The sequence below is a fragment of the Gobius niger genome, assembly GCF_951799975.1.
Source record: "Gobius niger genome assembly, chromosome: 11".
NCBI classification, from domain to species: domain Eukaryota; kingdom Metazoa; phylum Chordata; class Actinopteri; order Gobiiformes; family Gobiidae; genus Gobius; species Gobius niger.
In genome coordinates this window covers 34,718,946-34,740,497 of record NC_136862.1, presented here as the reverse complement: position 1 = coordinate 34,740,497, position 21,552 = coordinate 34,718,946, and the positions used below count along the sequence as shown (strand labels likewise).

Genomic DNA, 21,552 nt, shown 5'->3' with positions numbered 1-21,552 from the left:
GGTTGGTATGGTTTCTTTGGTATGGTTTCTTTGGTATGGTTTCATTGGTATGGTTTCTTTGGTATGGTTTCTTTGGTATGGTTTGGTTGGTGTGGTTTCTTTGGTATGGTTTGGTTGGTATGGTTTGGTTGGTATGGTTTCTTTGGTATGGTTTGGTTGGTATGGTTTCTTTGGTATGGTTTGGTTGGTATGGTTTCTTTGGTATGGTTTCTTTGGTATGGTTTGGTTGGTATGGTTTGGTTGGTATGGTTTCTTTGGTATGGTTTGGTTGGTATGGTTTGGTTGGTATGGTTTCTTTGGTATGGTTTCTTTGGTATGGTTTGGTTGGTATGGTTTCTTTGGTATGGTTTGGTTGGTATGGTTTGGTTGGTATGGTTTCTTTGGTATGGTTTGGTTGGTATGGTTTCTTTGGTATGGTTTCTTTGGTATGGTTTGGTTGGTATGGTTTCTTTGGTATGGTTTGGTTGGTATGGTTTCTTTGGTATGGTTTCTTTGGTATGGTTTGGTTGGTATGGTTTCTTTGGTATGGTTTCTTTGGTATGGTTTGGTTGGTATGGTTTCTTTGGTATGGTTTGGTTGGTATGGTTTCTTTGGTATGGTTTGGTTGGTATGGTTTCTTTGGTATGGTTTCTTTGGTATGGTTTGGTTGGTATGGTTTCTTTGGTATGGTTTGGTTGGTATGGTTTCTTTGGTATGGTTTGGTTGGTATGGTTTGGTTGGTATGGTTTGGTTGGTATGGTTTGGTTGGTATGGTTTCTTTGGTATGGTTTGGTTGGTATGGTTTGGTTGGTATGGTTTGGTTGGTATGGTTTGGTTGGTATGGTTTCTTTGGTATGGTTTGGTTGGTATGGTTTCTTTGGTATGGTTTGGTTGGTATGGTTTGGTTGGTATGGTTTCATTGGTATGGTTTGGTTGGTATGGTTTCATTGGTATGGTTTGGTTGGTATGGTTTGGTTGGTATGGTTTGGTTGGTATGGTTTGGTTGGTATGGTTTCTTTGGTATGGTTTGGTTGGTATGGTTTGGTTGGTATGGTTTCATTGGTATGGTTTGGTTGGTATGGTTTCTTTGGTATGGTTTGGTTGGTATGGTTTCTTTGGTATGGTTTGGTTGGTATGGTTTGGTTGGTATGGTTTGGTTGGTATGGTTTCATTGGTATGGTTTCTTTGGTATGGTTTCTTTGGTATGGTTTGGTTGGTATGGTTTCTTTGGTATGGTTTGGTTGGTATGGTTTCTTTGGTATGGTTTGGTTGGTATGGTTTCTTTGGTATGGTTTGGTTGGTATGGTTTCATTGGTATGGTTTGGTTGGTATGGTTTCTTTGGTATGGTTTGGTTGGTATGGTTTCATTGGTATGGTTTGGTTGGTATGGTTTCTTTGGTATGGTTTGGTTGGTATGGTTTCTTTGGTATGGTTTCTTTGGTATGGTTTCATTGGTATGGTTTGGTTGGTATGGTTTCTTTGGTATGGTTTGGTTGGTATGGTTTCTTTGGTATGGTTTGGTTGGTATGGTTTCTTTGGTATGGTTTGGTTGGTATGGTTTGGTTGGTATGGTTTGGTTGGTATGGTTTGGTTGGTATGGTTTCTTTGGTATGGTTTCTTTGGTATGGTTTGGTTGGTATGGTTTCTTTGGTATGGTTTGGTTGGTATGGTTTCATTGGTATGGTTTGGTTGGTATGGTTTCTTTGGTATGGTTTGGTTGGTATGGTTTCATTGGTATGGTTTGGTTGGTATGGTTTGGTTGGTATGGTTTTGTTGGTATGGTTTCTTTGGTATGGTTTGGTTGGTATGGTTTCTTTGGTATGGTTTCTTTGGTATGGTTTGGTTGGTATGGTTTCTTTGGTATGGTTTGGTTGGTATGGTTTCTTTGGTATGGTTTCTTTGGTATGGTTTGGTTGGTATGGTTTCTTTGGTATGGTTTGGTTGGTATGGTTTCTTTGGTATGGTTTGGTTGGTATGGTTTCTTTGGTATGGTTTCTTTGGTATGGTTTGGTTGGTATGGTTTCTTTGGTATGGTTTGGTTGGTATGGTGTTATTGGTATGGTTTGGTTGGTATGGTGTTATTGGTATGGTTTCTTTGGTATGGTTTGGTTGGTATGGTTTCTTTGGTATGGTTTCTTTGGTATGGTTTGGTTGGTATGGTTTCTTTGGTATGGTTTCTTTGGTATGGTTTGGTTGGTATGGTGTTATTGGTATGGTTTGGTTGGTTGTTATGGTTTGTTTAAGTTGTTTATTCACCCGCTTAACCCTTGTGTCATCCTATGTACATTTTTGTACATTTTGCCAGATTTCTTTTTTATTTGATGACCATTTTTTTTCCCGTGTAGCAGCTTGAGACGTGGATTTCTACAGAAAATGTTCTTTTGAGCCAAATTTTCCGAATCCAGTGTTTGTTTTTCTCTCAGGTCTTTTATTATTTTCTGCATTTTCTACACGTTTGCCCCCTAGTGTACAAAAATATACACGTTTTTCAAACTGCTATAAAAACCACATACTTTTTTACATACTTTTTTTTCATAAATCTGAAGAATCACTTCTCACCTTCTCAAAGCTACCAAACATGTTTTTTATTTGGGGATTTTAACCCTTTGTTTGCCAGTTTGAAAACAAAAACTTTGAAGTTTGTGTTGCAAAACAACATAAAAACCTCATTATCTTTATAATAATGAATAGTTCAGAGCTGGGGCATTGGTGGATTTTAGAGCCTTGGACGTGTCAAAGTTGAGACAAAAATTTACTCGACAGCATTTGAAGTTTTTCTGTAGTGAGAGATTTACTTTCCATACGCCGCCCCCTAGTGTACAAAAATGTACACACCTAAAAACAGCCATAAAATCGACATTTTTCAATATTTTTTTCCACTTCTTTTTACATAAATCACATGAACTACTTGAAACTTTTCCAAAACTACCAAACATGTCATAATTTTCTGGATTTTAACTCTTAAAATCACAGTTTCAAAACTTAAAACTGCAAAAAATTGTTACACAAAAGTGGGATTATATTTGTAATAATAAAATGCAGAGAGCTGTGGCTTTGTCTGATTCCAGAGCCGTGTTTGTGTCACAGATGAGAAGTGAAATGGATTTAATTGCATTTATAGTTTTTCTGTATTGGACGATTCTTTATGTGAAAATGGCAGCGGCTGAAACAGCCCCATTGACTTCCATTATAAACACATGTTTTTCTTTGCTCTTCCAGAGCCATTTAAAGCTTCACTTTTAACAATAACATAATTAGCAGCTGAAAGTGACCTCAACACACAAAAATGGATTTATTCTCGTGTTTCCCTCAGGTTTACAAACCTGAGCCTCGTTTTCAAAACGGAGACTTTTCTGCTTCAAAACTAACCACTGATTGTGACGCTCCCACTGAGCTGTTTTGGTGTTGAAGATTTATAAACTGTCAAAATATTCACACTAAACATTATTGTCGATAAATCACTAGTTCATTTTACAAATATTCATATATTTTATAGAAAACACAAAAGCAAACTAATCCTGTTGTTTCCTCTTGGCCACAGATTCAGTATAAGCTGACTGAAGATACAGCATCTGTGTCCAATATTAGAAAAGTGGAAAATTCTAAAATGCTGTTAAAACATCAAATTCAAGTCCTTTTTCAAGTCCTTTTCTTCCAAATGAAACGCTGACATCACACAGTGAGATTTAAAGTCTGAATGGCCCCATTATATCCTAATGGGAAACACCATGATTTCATTCCATTTCATTCATTCCGACAATAGGAACAAGGTCCAAACTGAAAAAATACAAATCAAATCAAAATGTCAAATCTGACTCTTGTTCTTCAAAATGAAATGCTGACATTATAAAATATATGACTTTTATATGGACACAGGAGAGCAAAGAAAATTGGAAGTCCTGAATGTCTTTAAAATGGAAGTCAATGGGGCCACGAACATTTGGACAAAGAATCGTCCACTACAGAGAAACTACAAATGCAGTCAAATCAATGTGTCCAAACTTTGACCCATCCAAGGCTCTAAACACCATCAAAGCCCCAGCTCTACAATGTTTATTATTCAGAATGTATTCAACACATTCTGTTTTTAGTTAGACATTTTTCAAAGTTTACATAATGAAACTGGCATTGAAAGGGTTAAAATCCATAAAACTATTGAATGTTTGGTAGTTTTGGAAAGTCATCAAGTAGTTCAAGGGATTTATGCAAAAAAAAAGAAAAAAAAAGAAAGAAATCTGTGTTTTTTATAGCAGTTTGAAAAGCATGTACAATTGTGTTCACTAGGGAGGCGAATGTAAGAAAATGAAAGGATGACACAAGGGTTAAAGCGACATAAACCGAGTTAAAAAGATCAGTGTGTGAAACGTTCACACCGGCCTCAAACTCCAGGAAAACACAAAGAAGCATCGAAAATATGCCTCTAAAAAACAACACATGCCCTAAAGAACCGAGGCTTCAATGTGATTAATTGCGATTAATTAATTACAAAGGCCATAATTAACATCACTAGATAATTTATAATTCAGCCTTAGAAATGAAGTATATTGACGGCTTTGGGTCCGGACTGAAGCCTCTGGAGGTCCAGATCTGGACCCAGGTCCGGTAGTTGGGGACCCCTGGTTTAGTCGGTGCGGTCACACATGAGGAGAACATCACACAAGAGGAGAACATGACACACATGAGGAGAACATCACACAAGAGGAGAACATGACACACAAGAGGAGAACATGACACATGAGGAGAACATCACCCATGAGGAGAACATCACACACAAGAGGAGAACATGACACATGAGGAGAACATGTCACATGAGGAGAACATGACACACAAGAGGAGAACATCACACACAAGAGGAGAACATGACACATGAGGAGAACATGACACATGAGGAGAACATGTCACATGAGGAGAACATGTCACATGAGGAGAACATGACACACAAGAGGAGAACATCACACACATGAGGAGAACATGACACATGAGGAGAACATCACACAAGAGGAGAACATCACACACAAGAGGAGAACATGACACATGAGGAGAACATGACACACAAGAGGAGAACATCACACATGAGGAGAACATGACACACATGAGGAGAACATGACACATGAGGAGACAATCACACATGAGGAGAACATCACACATGAGGAGAACATGACACATGAGGAGAACATCACACATGAGGAGAACATCACACATGAGGAGAACATCACACATGAGGAGAACATGACACATGAGGAGAACATGTCACATGAGGAGAACATGTCACATGAGGAGAACATGACACATGAGGAGAACATGACACATGAGGAGAACATCACACATGAGGAGAACATGACACATGAGGAGAACATCACACATGAGGAGAACATGACACATGAGGAGAACATGTCACATGAGGAGAACATGTCACATGAGGAGAACATGACACATGAGGAGAACATGACACACATGAGGAGAACATGACACATGAGGAGAACATGACACATGAGGAGAACATCACACATGAGGAGAACATGACACATGAGGAGAACATGACACATGAGGAGAACATGACACACATGAGGAGAACATGACACATGAGGAGAACATGACACACATGAGGAGAACATGACACACAAGAGGAGAACATGACACAAGAGGAGAACATGACACATGAGGAGAACATGACACACATGAGGAGAACATCACACATGAGGAGAACATGACACATGAGGAGAACATGACACACATGAGGAGAACATGACACACATGAGGAGAACATGACACATGAGGAGAACATGACACAAGAGGAGAACATGACACATGAGGAGAACGTGACACACATGAGGAGAACATCACACATGAGGAGAACATAACACAAGAGGAGAACATGACACACATGAGGAGAACATGACACAAGAGGAGAACATGACACACATGAGGAGAACATGACACACATGAGGAGAACATGACACACATGAGGAGAACATGACACATGAGGAGAACATGACACATAAGGAGAACATGACACATGAGGAGAACATGACACACATGAGGAGAACATGACACATGAGGAGAACATGACACACATGAGGAGAACATCACACATGAGGAGAACATGACACATGAGGAGAACATGACACACATGAGGAGAACATGACACATGAGGAGAACATGACACATAAGGAGAACATGACACAAGAGGAGAACATGACACATGAGGAGAACATGACACACATGAGGAGAACATGACACAAGAGGAGAACATGACACAAGAGGAGAACATGACACAAGAGGAGAACATGACACAAGAGGAGAACATGACACACATGAGGAGAACATGACACACAAGAGGAGAACATGACACACATGAGGAGAACATGACACATGAGGAGAACATGACACATGAGGAGAACATGACACACATGAGGAGAACATGACACACAAGAGGAGAACATGACACAAGAGGAGAACATGACACATGAGGAGAACATGACACACATGAGGAGAACATCACACATGAGGAGAACATGACACATGAGGAGAACATGACACACATGAGGAGAACATGACACAAGAGGAGAACATGACACAAGAGGAGAACATGACACATGAGGAGAACGTGACACACATGAGGAGAACATGATACAAGAGGAGAACATGACACAAGAGGAGAACATCACACAAGAGGAGAACACGACACATGAGGAGAACATGACACATGAGGAGAACATGACACATGAGGAGAACATGTCACACATGAGGAGAACATCACACACATGAGGAGAACATGACACACATGAGGAGAACATCACACATGAGGAGAACATGACACACATGAGGAGAACATCACACACATGAGGAGAACATCACACACATGAGGAGAACATGACACACATGAGGAGAACATCACACACATGAGGAGAACATCACACACATGAGGAGAACATCACACACATGAGGAGAACATGACACACATGAGGAGAACATCACACATGAGGAGAACATGACACATGAGGAGAACATGACACATGAGGAGAACATGTCACATGAGGAGAACATGACACATGAGGAGAACATGACACATGAGGAGAACATGACACACATGAGGAGAACATGACACATGAGGAGAACATGACACACATGAGGAGAACATGACACATGAGGAGAACATGACACATGAGGAGAACATCACACACATGAGGAGAACATGACACATGAGGAGAACATGTCACATGAGGAGAACATGACACATGAGGAGAACATGTCACATGAGGAGAACATGACACATGAGGAGAACATCACACATGAGGAGAACATCACACACATGAGGAGAACATGACACATGAGGAGAACATGACACATGAGGAGAACATGACACATGAGGAGAACATGACACACATGAGGAGAACATGACACATGAGGAGAACATGACACACATGAGGAGAACATGACACACATGAGGAGAACATGACACATGAGGAGAACATGACACACATGAGGAGAACATGACACATGAGGAGAACATCACACACATGAGGAGAACATGACACATGAGGAGAACATGACACATGAGGAGAACATGACACATGAGGAGAACATGACACATGAGGAGAACATGACACACATGAGGAGAACATCACACACATGAGGAGAACATCACACACATGAGGAGAACATCACACACATGAGGAGAACATGACACATGAGGAGAACATGACACATGAGGAGAACATGACACATGAGGAGAACATGACACATGAGGAGAACATCACACATGAGGAGAACATGACACATGAGGAGAACATGACACACATGAGGAGAACATGACACACATGAGGAGAACATGACACACATGAGGAGAACATGACACACATGAGGAGAACATGACACATGAGGAGAACATGACACAAGAGGAGAACATGACACATGAGGAGAACATGACACACATGAGGAGAACATGACACATGAGGAGAACATGACACAAGAGGAGAACATGACACACATGAGGAGAACATGACACATGAGGAGAACATGACACATGAGGAGAACATGACACATGAGGAGAACATGACACATGAGGAGAACATCACACATGAGGAGAACATGACACATGAGGAGAACATGACACACATGAGGAGAACATGACACATGAGGAGAACATGACACAAGAGGAGAACATCACACATGAGGAGAACATGACACATGAGGAGAACATGACACACATGAGGAGAACATGACACATGAGGAGAACATGACACATGAGGAGAACATGACACACATGAGGAGAACATGACACAAGAGGAGAACATGACACACATGAGGAGAACATGACACACATGAGGAGAACATGACACATGAGGAGAACATGACACACATAAGGAGAACATGACACATGAGGAGAACATGACACATGAGGAGAACATCACACATGAGGAGAACATGACACACATGAGGAGAACATGACACACATGAGGAGAACATGACACATGAGGAGAACATGACACACAAGAGGAGAACATGACACATGAGGAGAACATGACACACATGAGGAGAACATGACACATGAGGAGAACATCACACATGAGGAGAACATCACACACATGAGGAGAACATGACACACATGAGGAGAACATGACACACATGAGGAGAACATGACACACATGAGGAGAACATGACACATGAGGAGAACATGACACATGAGGAGAACATGTCACATGAGGAGAACATGACACATGAGGAGAACATGACACATGAGGAGAACATGACACATGAGGAGAACATGACACATGAGGAGAACATGACACATGAGGAGAACATGACACACATGAGGAGAACATGACACACAAGAGGAGAACATGACACAAGAGGAGAACATGACACATGAGGAGAACATGACACATGAGGAGAACATGACACAAGAGGAGAACATGACACACATGAGGAGAACATGACACAAGAGGAGAACATCACACATGAGGAGAACATCACACATGAGGAGAACATGACACATGAGGAGAACATCACACATGAGGAGAACATGACACACATGAGGAGAACATGACACACATGAGGAGAACATCACACATGAGGAGAACATGACACATGAGGAGAACATGACACACATGAGGAGAACATGACACAAGAGGAGAACATGACACAAGAGGAGAACATGACACATGAGGAGAACATGTCACAAGAGGAGAACATGACACATGAGGAGAACATCACACATGAGGAGAACATGACACATGAGGAGAACATCACACATGAGGAGAACATGACACACATGAGGAGAACATGACACATGAGGAGAACATCACACATGAGGAGAACATGACACACATGAGGAGAACATGACACACATGAGGAGAACATGACACACACGAGGAGAACATCACACATGAGGAGAACATCACACATGAGGAGAACATCACACACATGAGGAGAACATGACACACATGAGGAGAACATCACACATGAGGAGAACATGACACATGAGGAGAACATGACACACATGAGGAGAACATGACACAAGAGGAGAACATGACACAAGAGGAGAACATGACACATGAGGAGAACGTGACACATGAGGAGAACATGACACACATGAGGAGAACATCACACACATGAGGAGAACATGACACACATGAGGAGAACATCACACATGAGGAGAACATGACACATGAGGAGAACATCACACATGAGGAGAACATGACACATGAGGAGAACATGACACACATGAGGAGAACATCACACATGAGGAGAACATGACACACATGAGGAGAACATGACACATGAGGAGAACATCACACACATGAGGAGAACATGACACACATGAGGAGAACATCACACACATGAGGAGAACATGACACATGAGGAGAACATGACACATGAGGAGAACATGACACATGAGGAGAACATGACACATGAGGAGAACATGACACATGAGGAGAACATGACACACATGAGGAGAACATGACACATGAGGAGAACATGACACATGAGGAGAACATGACACATGAGGAGAACATGACACAAGAGGAGAACATGACACACATGAGGAGAACATCACACACATGAGGAGAACATGACACATGAGGAGAACATGACACATGAGGAGAACATGACACACATGAGGAGAACATGACACATGAGGAGAACATGACACATGAGGAGAACATGACACATGAGGAGAACATGACACATGAGGAGAACGTGACACATGAGGAGAACATGACACATGAGGAGAACGTGACACATGAGGAGAACGTGACACATGAGGAGAACGTGACACATGAGGAGAACATGACACATGAGGAGAACATGACACATGAGGAGAACATGACACATGAAGAGAACATGACACATGAGGAGAACATGACACATGAGGAGAACATGACACATGAGGAGAACATGACACATGAGGAGAACATCACACATGAGGAGAACATGACACACATGAGGAGAACATGACACATGAGGAGAACATGACACATGAGGAGAACATGACACATGAGGAGAACATCACACATGAGGAGAACGTGACACACATGAGGAGAACATGACACACATGAGGAGAACATGACACATGAGGAGAACATGACACATGAGGAGAACATGACACATGAGGAGAACATCACACATGAGGAGAACATGACACACATGAGGAGAACATGACACACATGAGGAGAACATGACACATGAGGAGAACATGACACATGAGGAGAACATGACACATGAGGAGAACATGACACATGAGGAGAACGTGACACATGAGGAGAACGTGACACATGAGGAGAACATGACACATGAGGAGAACATCACACATGAGGAGAACATCACACATGAGGAGAACATCACACATGAGGAGAACATGACACATGAGGAGAACATCACACATGAGGAGAACATGACACACATGAGGAGAACATCACACACATGAGGAGAACATGACACACATGAGGAGAACATGACACATGAGGAGAACATGACACATGAGGAGAACATGACACATGAGGAGAACATCACACATGAGGAGAACATGACACACATGAGGAGAACATGACACACATGAGGAGAACATGACACATGAGGAGAACATGACACATGAGGAGAACATGACACACAAGAGGAGAACATGACACACATGAGGAGAACATGACACACATGAGGAGAACATGACACATGAGGAGAACATGACACATGAGGAGAACATGACACATGAGGAGAACATGACACACATGAGGAGAACATGACACATGAGGAGAACATGACACATGAGGAGAACATGACACACAAGAGGAGAACATGACACACATGAGGAGAACATGACACATGAGGAGAACATGACACACATGAGGAGAACATGACACATGAGGAGAACATGACACATGAGGAGAACATGACACATGAGGAGAACATGACACATGAGGAGAACATGACACACATGAGGAGAACATGACACACATGAGGAGAACATGACACATGAGGAGAACATGACACATGAGGAGAACATGACACACATGAGGAGAACATGACACATGAGGAGAACATCACACATGAGGAGAACATCACACACATGAGGAGAACATGACACATGAGGAGAACATGACACATGAGGAGAACATGACACACATGAGGAGAACATGACACACATGAGGAGAACATGACACACATGAGGAGAACATCACACACATGAGGAGAACATGACACATGAGGAGAACATCACACATGAGGAGAACATCACACATGAGGAGAACATGACACATGAGGAGAACATGACACATGAGGAGAACATGACACATAAGGAGAACATGACACATGAGGAGAACATCACACACGAGGAGAACATGACACACATGAGGAGAACATGACACATGAGGAGAACATGACACACATGAGGAGAACATCAGGAGAACATCACACATGAGGAGAACATCACACATGAGGAGAACATCACACATGAGGAGAACATGACACATGAGGAGAACATCACACATGAGGAGAACATCACACATGAGGAGAACATCACACATGAGGAGAACATCACACATGAGGAGAACATGACACATGAGGAGAACATGACACACATGAGGAGAACATGACACACATGAGGAGAACATGACACACATGAGGAGAACATCACACACATGAGGGGAACATGACACACATGAGGAGAACATGACACATGTGTGATGTTCTCCTCATGTGTCCTCAGATGATGGAGAACGGGAGCAGGTCTCTGCTGCAGCTGGAGGGCTTGGCTCTGTCCGACCATAATCGTCTGCCGGTCTTCACCTTCTTCCTCGTGTCCTACGTCTTCATCATGGTGGCCAACGTGGGCAACATAGTTGTGATACTGAGCGAGCGCAGCCTGCACCAGCCCATGTACCTGCTCCTCTGTAACCTGTCCATCAACGACATCATCGGGGGCACGCACATCATCCCGCGGTTACTGTCCGACATGCTGCGCCCGCCGTCGGAGAGGATCATCTCGTACCCCGAGTGCGTGACCCAGGCGTTCGTGACGCATGTGTTCGCCACGGCCTCTCACACCGTCCTGATGATCATGGCCTTCGACCGCTATGTGGCCATCTGTGATCCGCTCAGGTACTCCTCTATCATGAGTCGGAAGATGCTGTTGAAGCTCACGGCGTCCGCGTGGGGCGTGGCCATCGTGCTGGTGAGCGTTCTGATTGGCCTTTCGGTGAGGTTAACACGCTGCCGTGTTTTGATCACGAACCCGTACTGCGACAACGCGTCTCTGTTCAAACTGTCGTGTGAGAGCACCCTCATCAACAACATCTACGGGCTGCTCTTCACCGTGCTGCTGCTGAGCGCCTCCATTGGGTCCATGGTCCTGACCTACTCTCGCATCACCGTGGTGTGTCTGAGCGGTCGCAACTCCAGCCTAAACCGGCGAGCTTTGCAGACCTGCTCCACCCACCTGCTGGTCTACCTCCTGCTGCTGCTGAGTGGAGCCGTGCTCATCGTGCTGCACCGCTTCCCACTGCTCGCCCACTACAGGAAGATGGCGGCCATCTTGCTTTTCACGGTGCCAGGGAGCGTGAACCCCATCATCTACGGGGTGCAGTCCAGGGAGATCCGCAGCTCGTGGGCCCGGGCACTCAGGCCCCGCAGGAGAATGTAAAAAACAAAACAAAAAACTCTGTGGAGGTCTTGTGAAAGGCCAAACCGAGCATGGCACCAGCCGAGCTGGGACGCCTCAGCCAAAACCTCCCCGACAGCCACACCAGCTCCAGCCCTGACACTCAAATGCTCAAGACCTGACTGAACGGGTCAACACGTAACCGGCCTGATAGTGCTGATTCTCAACAAACTCACTGCTCTTTTTGTATGCTCTGTTTTTAAGGCTTAAAGCCTTAAAGCCTTAAAGCCTTCATGGAACCAAATGAAAAAGCAGCTTCTTGAGAAAATGAGTGACCTGGCTTCATTTGAACAGTATTGTCCTTAATTTCCCGTGATTGTTTTTTTTTTTGTGCCATTTTAGAGTAAATTGGACACACTTGGTCTCTCATACTCTTGGTCTTCCAGACGCTGTCCTCTGGGGCCAATGTTCATCGTCAGCCGTGACAAGGAGCATCTAAACGTGTCAGCGTAGTTAGGAGGGAGTTAAAGGAGCTGTATGTCTCCTATAATACCTCGCTCAGCAGAGGAACCTCAGGATGTTCCTCATCAGCCCATAAGGAACTAAGAACAATCCCACAAGCCACTAAGCTATCTCCCAAAAGTTTACGTGAAATGATTGGCAGTTTTGTTGCATCACATTTTATATTATATTCAAACAATTATACAAGTATAATGCAGTACATGTGAAGATCACCCCAAGAACAAATGCAAGATGCTGAAACTGGTAAGAGTTTGTCATTATCCAGAGTGAAACAAGTCTGTACCGACATGGGCTGAGAGGGAACTCTGCAGGAAGAAGCTCTGACTCCAAAAGAAACATCAAAAAGCCAGGTTGGAGTTTTCAAATGCACAAAAGGATAAAGACATGGTCACGTTTGGAGGAAAAAGCCTGAGAACACCATCCCAACTGTGAAATACGGGGGTGCAGCATCATGCTGTGGGGTTGTTTTGCTGCGGGAGGGACTGATGCACTTCATTAAATATATGACATCATGAAGATGAAAGAAATATTGGAGCAACATCTCAGACATCAGCAGGAAGTTAAAGCTTGGACACAGATGGGTCCAAATGGACAATGACCCAAAGCAAACTGACAAACTGCTTACAAAGTGGCTTAAGGAAAACAAAGTCCATGTTTTGAATCGGTCATCACAAAGTCTATGATCTCAGTCCAGTTTAAATGTCTGGGCAGAGCTGAAAAGGCATAGGCACACATGGTGGCTACAATTGTGTCTCAGATACAGCAGTTCTGTTTGAATGAATGGACCAAAACTCCTCCAACTATTGTCAGAAACTTGTGAAAGTTTGAAACAAGTTTATATATATATATATATATATATATATATATATATATGGCTTCTGTTCAGCAACCTCCCTGAACAGAATCCAGTTACCATCACAGTGGCAGACGTCCAAGAAAGAGCCTCAGGTATGAAAAATTGGACAGCACCAGGCCCTGACATGATACACGCCTACTGGCTTAAGAAACTCACGGCTCTCCATGAGCGCTTGGCAGCACAAATGAACCAGCTGCTGAGGGATGGGAATCACCCTGAATGGTTAACCGAAGGGCGCACAATCCTGATCCTGAAGGATCCCTCAAAGGGTACAGTCCCATCCAACTATCGGCCAATAACCTGCCTCTCCACAACGTGGAAGCTCATGTCCGGCACCATAGCGGCTAAGATAAGTAAGCACATGGATCAATACATGAGCACAGCTCAGAAGGGAATCGGTAAAGATACCAGAGGTGCCAAACACCAGCTCCTGGTAGACAGAACAGTCGCTCGAGACTGCAGAACCCGACACACTAACCTGAGCACTGCCTGGATTGATTACAAGAAAGCCTACGACTCAATGCCACATACTTGGATCATTGAATGCCTGGAGCTCTACAACATCAACAGGACTCTAAGAGCCTTCATTGCAAACTCCATGAGGTTGTGGAAAACCACCCTTGAAGCCAATGGCAAGCCACTTGCACAAGTCTCCATCAAATGTGGCATATTCCAAGGAGACGCCCTGTCCCCACTGCTGTTCTGCATAGGTCTGAACCCCCTCAGCCAAATCATCAACAAGACTGGCTATGGATACCAACTCAAGAACGGGGCCACCATCAGTCACCTCCTCTACATGGATGACATCAAGCTGTACGCTAAGAATGAGCGAGACATCGACTCACTGATCCAGACCACCCGGATATACAGTGCAGACATTGGGATGTCATTCGGACTAGAGAAGTGTGGTCGGATGGTGACTAAGAGAGGGAAGGTAGTCCACACAGAAGGGGTCTCACTCCCAGAAGGAACAATAGCAGACATTGAGGACAGTTACAAGTACCTCGGAATCCCACAAGCAAATGGCAACCTCGAAGAGGTGACAAGGAAAGCGGCTACGGCCAAATACCTCCAACGAGTAAGGCAGGTCCTAAGAAGCAGCTCAATGGCAAGAACAAGTCCCGGGCAATAAACAGCTACGCCCTACCAGTAATCAGATACCCTGCAGGAATAATAAGCTGGCCAAAGGATGAGATACAGACCACAGATGTTAAGACGCGAAAGCTCCTAACCATGCACGGAGGGTTCCACCCCAAATCCAGCACCCTGAGACTGTACGCTAGCCGTAAGGAAGGAGGCCGAGGACTAGTGAGTGTGAGAGCCACTATCCAGGATGAAACATCCAAGATCCATAAGTACATCAAGGACAAGGCTCCGACAGATGACGTGCTCAGTGAATGTCTCAGACAATGGGGAACAGAAGATGAGGTGCTGGAGGTCCCGTCATGGGAGGACAAGCCCCTACACGGCATGTACCACCCAAACATAACTGAAGTGGCGGATATACAGAAATCCTACCAATGGCTAGACAGAGCCGGACTAAAGGACAGCACAGAGGCACTCATCATGGCTGCACAGGAGCAGGCCTTGAGCACCAGAGCAATAGAGGCCCAGATCTACCACACCAGACAAGACCCCAGGTGTAGACTGTGCAAAGAGGCCAATGAGACAATCCAGCACATAACTGCAGGGTGTAAGATGCTGGCAGGGAAAGCTTACATGGAGCGCCATAACCAAGTGGCTGGTATAGTGTACAGGAACATCTGTGCAGAGTATGGGCTGGAAACCCCAAGGTCAAAGTGGGAAACACCTCCAAAGGTGGTCGAGAATGACCGAGCCAAGATCCTGTGGGACTTCCAGATACAGACGGACAAAATGGTAATGGCGAACCAACCGGACATTGTGGTGGTGGACAAAGAGCAGAGGAAAGCGTGGTGGTCGACATAGCAATACCAAGCGACTTCAACATCAGGAAAAAGGAACATGAGAAACTAGAGAAATACCAGGGGCTCAGAGAAGAGCTGGAGAAAACCTGGAGGGTGAAGGCATCAGTGGTGCCCGTGGTCGTTGGGGCACTCGGGGCAGTGACCCCCAAACTGGAGGAGTGGCTCCAGCAGATCCCAGGAAATACATCAGACATCTCGGTCCAGAAAAGTGCAGTTCTAGGAACAGCAAAGATACTGCGCAGAACCCTCAAGCTCCCAGGCCTCTGGTAGAGGACCCGAGCAGGAGGAGAAAGAGACCGCCCGCGGAGGGTGAGGAAGAGTTTTTTTTTTTTTTTTTTTTTTATATATATATTTATATATATATGGTATATATACGCTGCTCACAAAAAAACACATCCTAGATGTCAATCAATTGGATTTTTCAGATGAAAATCTTTATTCATAGTGTAGGGCAATGTGTTGAGAACAAAATAACATAAGAATGATAAATGGAAATCAAATTCTCAGCCCCTGGAGGTCTGGATCCAAAATTATAGTCAAAATCAAAGTGACAAATCAGGTCACTGGTTGATCCAAATTCTGTAGAAATTCCTCCAAACGAGTCTGTATCATCCTCAGTCGTGTGTGTGGCCTCCACGTGCCTGAATGCACTCCCTACAACGCCTGGGCATGCTCCTGATGAGACCACGGATGTCCTCCTGAGGGATCTCCTCCCAGACCTGGATTAGAGCATCAGTCAGCTCCTGGACAGTCTGTGGTGCGACGTGGCGTTGATGGATGGACCGAGACATGATGTCCCAGATGTGCTCTATTGGATTTAAGTCTGGGGAACGGGCAGGCCAGTCCAGAACATCAATACCTTCATCATGCAGGACCTGCTGACACACTCTTGCCACATGTGGCCTGGCATTATCAGGCATCAGAAGGAACCCAGGGCCCACAGCACCAGCATATGGTCTTACAATAGGTCTGAGGATCTCATCCCGGTCCCCAATGCCAGTCAGGGAACCTCTGGCTCGCACATGGAGGGCTGTGCGGCCCTCCAATGAAATGCCTCCCCAGACCATCACTGACCCACCACCAAACCGGTCATGCTGGATGATGTTGCAGCAGCAGAACGTTCTCCAGGGCGTCTCCAGACTCTGTCACGTCTGTCACATGTGCTCAGGGTGAACCTGCTCTCATCCGTGAAGAGCACAGGGCACCATTGGCCAATCTGCCAATCGCTGTGTTCTCGGGCAAATGCCAATCGGGCTGCACGGTGTTGGGCAGTAAGCACCGGCCCAACGCCCTCATACCCCCTCATACCCCCCTCATACCCCCCTCATACCACCCTCATACCGCCCTCATACCACCCTCATACCCCCCTCATACCCCCCTCATACCGCCCTCATACCGCCCTCATACCACCCTCATACCCCCCTCATACCACCCTCATACCACCCTCATACCACCCTCATACCCCCCTCATACCCCCTCATACCCCCCTCATACCGCCCTCATACCCCCCTCATACCCCCCTCATACCACCCTCATACCCCCCTCATACCCCCCTCATACCCCCCTCATACCCCCCTCATGGAGTCGGTTTCTGACCGTTTGAGGACCAACATGCACATTTGTGGCCCTCTGGAGGTCATTTTGTAGGGCTCGGGCAGTGCTTCTCCTGTTTCTCCGTGCACACATGAGCAGATAGCGGTCCTGCTGCTGGGTTGTTGACCTCGGTCGGCCCCCCCAGGTCTCCTGGTGTACTGGCCTGTCTCCTGGTATCTCCTCCATGCTCTGGACACTGCGCTGGGAGACACAGCAAACCTTCTTGCCACAGCACGACTGGACGTGCCATTTTGGATGAGCATCACTCCCTGAGCAGCTTCTGTGGGTTGTAGATGCTCCTCATGATGCCTCTAGTGGTGAGAACACTGGACAAATGCAAAAGTGTTCCAAAAATACGGTCCAAAGGATGAAGACAGGGAAATGGTCTGTGGTCACCACCTGCAAAACCATTCCTCTTTTGGAGTGATCTTGCTAATTGCCTCTCATTTCCACCTGTGTCTGTTTAATTTCCACAACACCAAGTGAAACTGATTCACAATAAGCGTGGCTTCCTAACTGGACAGTTTGATATCCCAGAGTTTGTCCTTTTCAAACACAAACTAAAAGACTTTTTAATCAGAGGTCAGAAATGTGACCACTGACCGTCTGCTGTGTTTATATGAAGCTTATGCCCAAATTCAACCTGGAAGACCTACCAGCTGCATTCATTCATCACCTCATCACCGGCAGCGCACTCCAATCATCCAATCACGGACTCCGATCAAGCCGCACCTTCACAACAGCCAATCACCGCAGCTGCTCATCCCCTCAGAAGCCCGTCATCGCTCAGGATCCCCTTTTTAAGCTTCCTGGTCAATCACTCAGCCGCTCGCCAGCCGTGCTACGACCCTCCTCCACCCCTTTCTCCGCCTGGCTCCTCCTCGGCTCCGCTCATCAAGTGGCCAACCCAGGTCTCCTCCACCACCACCAGGGTCCAGGCTCCGGGGAAGATCATGGCTATCACTCGTCAAAGCCATGCATTCCATATGGTTCGTTCAGTCTTCCGCCGGGGTCTGAGCGCCAATAATCATTCATGTTCGTTAATAAAACACTCATACCGTCATTCCGTTTCTGTGAGTCTTTTCAGGTTGAAATAGTGTTGTGCTGTATTATTATATGTGTTTTAACTATGTATTGTTTAATTTTTTTGTAAAGGCCCAACTGGGGACGGACATTGAGAATTAGCTTTTGGCTAAAATGTTGTAGTATGTAACATGAGTTTATGTGACATACTTGTCCCTATTCAAATAAACTTAAATTAAAAAAGAAAGAAAGAAATAAAAGAAATTGGACTGACTTGGAGTTACATTGTGTTTTTGAGTGTGCCCTAAGTTTTTGTGAGCAGTGTATAAATCAGGTCATGCAGCGTTAGAACCACAGCAGCATCGGAAAGTTTTACCTCGGAAATGTGAACTTATGGCAAAGGATTTAGTGAATATTTGACTTGTTCTTGTTGTTTCTGTGACTGAGCTGCAGCAGCAGAGATGAGGATGAAACAGTGTCTTCATACTGTGTAGTTTCATAGAGCTGTGGTTCATGTTTCAAACTTTGAGAGTCAGTGATAATTGCACAGTGCAGTTTATAAAGAGTTGTAAAAGGTTCCTCGAGGCCGACCTCATGATGTGGGTCTCAAAGGTTATTATTCACTTTTTACATGGACACAGCTTAGCACTCAAACAGCTTCAAGCTGGACCTGGGCCTGGACTTCGACGTTTGGCTGCCTTTGACACTCTTACATTTGTACTTGTTCCAGCTCTGCATCATTTGCATGATAATGATATAATACCACTCATTCATTGGTCTAATTATGAAAGAGAGAAGGAGAGGTGGGGAGCGCTTTGAGTAAACATGACAGGTGCTCTTTGGAAATGTGTGACTTTACAGTTCAAGCAGGTAAAAGGAGCCACAATATTTACGTTACTTTCAATCATTGCAGTCAAGTAGGAGTCAAAAGTAGTTGCCCAAATATTTGCTCAAGTCAGAGTACAGCAGTACTTGGAGAGGTACTGTGAGTGCTGAGTAAAAGTCAGATTTATGGTCCAGTGGTGACAGTGAAGTGTAATATTTTCAACGGCAATATCTTAGAAACACATAAAGAGACAGTACACACAGTAAATCTATTTTACACATCGTAAAGATGTACTCACAGTGTCACCACGGTTATTATTATTTTTTTTAAATTTCATACGAGGTTAGTGCTCATGCCGGGTTCGATTCACACCGTTTTTCTGTGGAGTTTGCATGTTCTCCCCGTGTCTGCGTAGGTTTCCACTTCCACAAAAACATGTACAATAGGATAATCTGACCATCATCCTGACTAGACCAAGGACTAAAATGTGATTCATTTAATCACTTTAATGTGATGTTTGTGGGTGTTCTTTCTGTTTGTTCATATTCTTGTCCGTTTTATTGCATAAAAAAATAAAACAAAATTCAATAAAGGAGCTTTGATTTATTGATGTGCTTATACGCTGGTCAAATGTTTCCATTGCTTTCAGCAGAAGGTAACGCTGGAGCCTGTAGCACTAGAGAGCCCCCTTGTGGGCCTTGTGGGCTGTGCAGCACTGACACTTACAGACGGTTACAGCTTTGCTGACATCTCCTATGCAAGTAGCTTCATGATTCACTCAAGCACAGGTAAAAAGTAGTCTCCCAAACAAATACTCAAGTAAAAGCAGAGGTGAGCATACTTTTTGAAGAAATTGTACATCTTATCATATAATACTTTTTACTTCTACTTGAGTAAAATGATAATAAAGCATCTGTGTCTTACACGAGCAAAAATAATTGTGCTCTTTGAATCACTGACATTAATGTCAGAGACCTGTGATGATTAGTTTTCAGGTTAAGCCCAGTTCAGGGAAAAACTACTGAAAAAGGACATTCCACGTTATTAAGCAGATCATCATTTTTAAGCAATATGGGAAAGAAAAAGAATCTCTCTGCTGATGAAAAGTGTGAAATAGTTGAATGCCTTGGTCTAGGTATGAAAACCTTCGATATTTCACAAAAGATGAAGCGTAATCATTGCACTGTTAAGAGATTTGTGGATGATTCAGACACACTCGGGTTTGTGCAGATAAAGGCACAATGAGGACGGTTTCTGCCAGACAATCACATCAGATTAAGAGAACAGCAGCTACAAAGCAGCAGACAGGTATTTGAAGCTTCTGGTGCCTCTGGAGTCTCCCGAACATCAAGGTGTAGGACCCTCCAGAGGCTGCAGTTGTGCATAAACCTTCTATCCGGCCTCCCCTAAACTGTTCATTGAAGCTGATGAACAGAAACGGCTGCAGTGGCTCAGAAATACATGAAGACTCATTTTCAAACAGTCTTGTTCACTGATGAGGCGGTGTGACCCTGGATGTTGAACAAACATGCTACGAAAAATGCTAAAGCAAAGTAGTTCTTAGAGCCTTTATTAGCACAAGTTGACAGAGTGAAGACAGTCGCAGGAGAGTCTGCAGGTTTAACAAAGCAGCCAGCTTTTATACCACAGAGTGGTTTACAACAAAGCATTCTTCACCAGGACACTAAAATCGATGTCTTTAAACAGATGT

At 44.4% G+C, this 21,552-nt stretch overlaps 1 protein-coding gene across 1 annotated transcript in view; it reads left to right on the top strand.

Annotated features, from left to right (window-relative positions):
- LOC306970709 (olfactory receptor 8G17-like) overlaps positions 1–21,552 on the top strand; it is a gene marked incomplete at both ends in the record, with an annotated part of 32,183 nt that overhangs the window by 9,802 nt on the left and 829 nt on the right. The window contains one exon of the mRNA XM_079566736.1: positions 12,185–13,113. Within this exon, the coding sequence (XP_079422862.1) occupies positions 12,185–13,113 (929 nt within the window). The remainder of the gene's footprint in view (positions 1–12,184; positions 13,114–21,552) is intronic.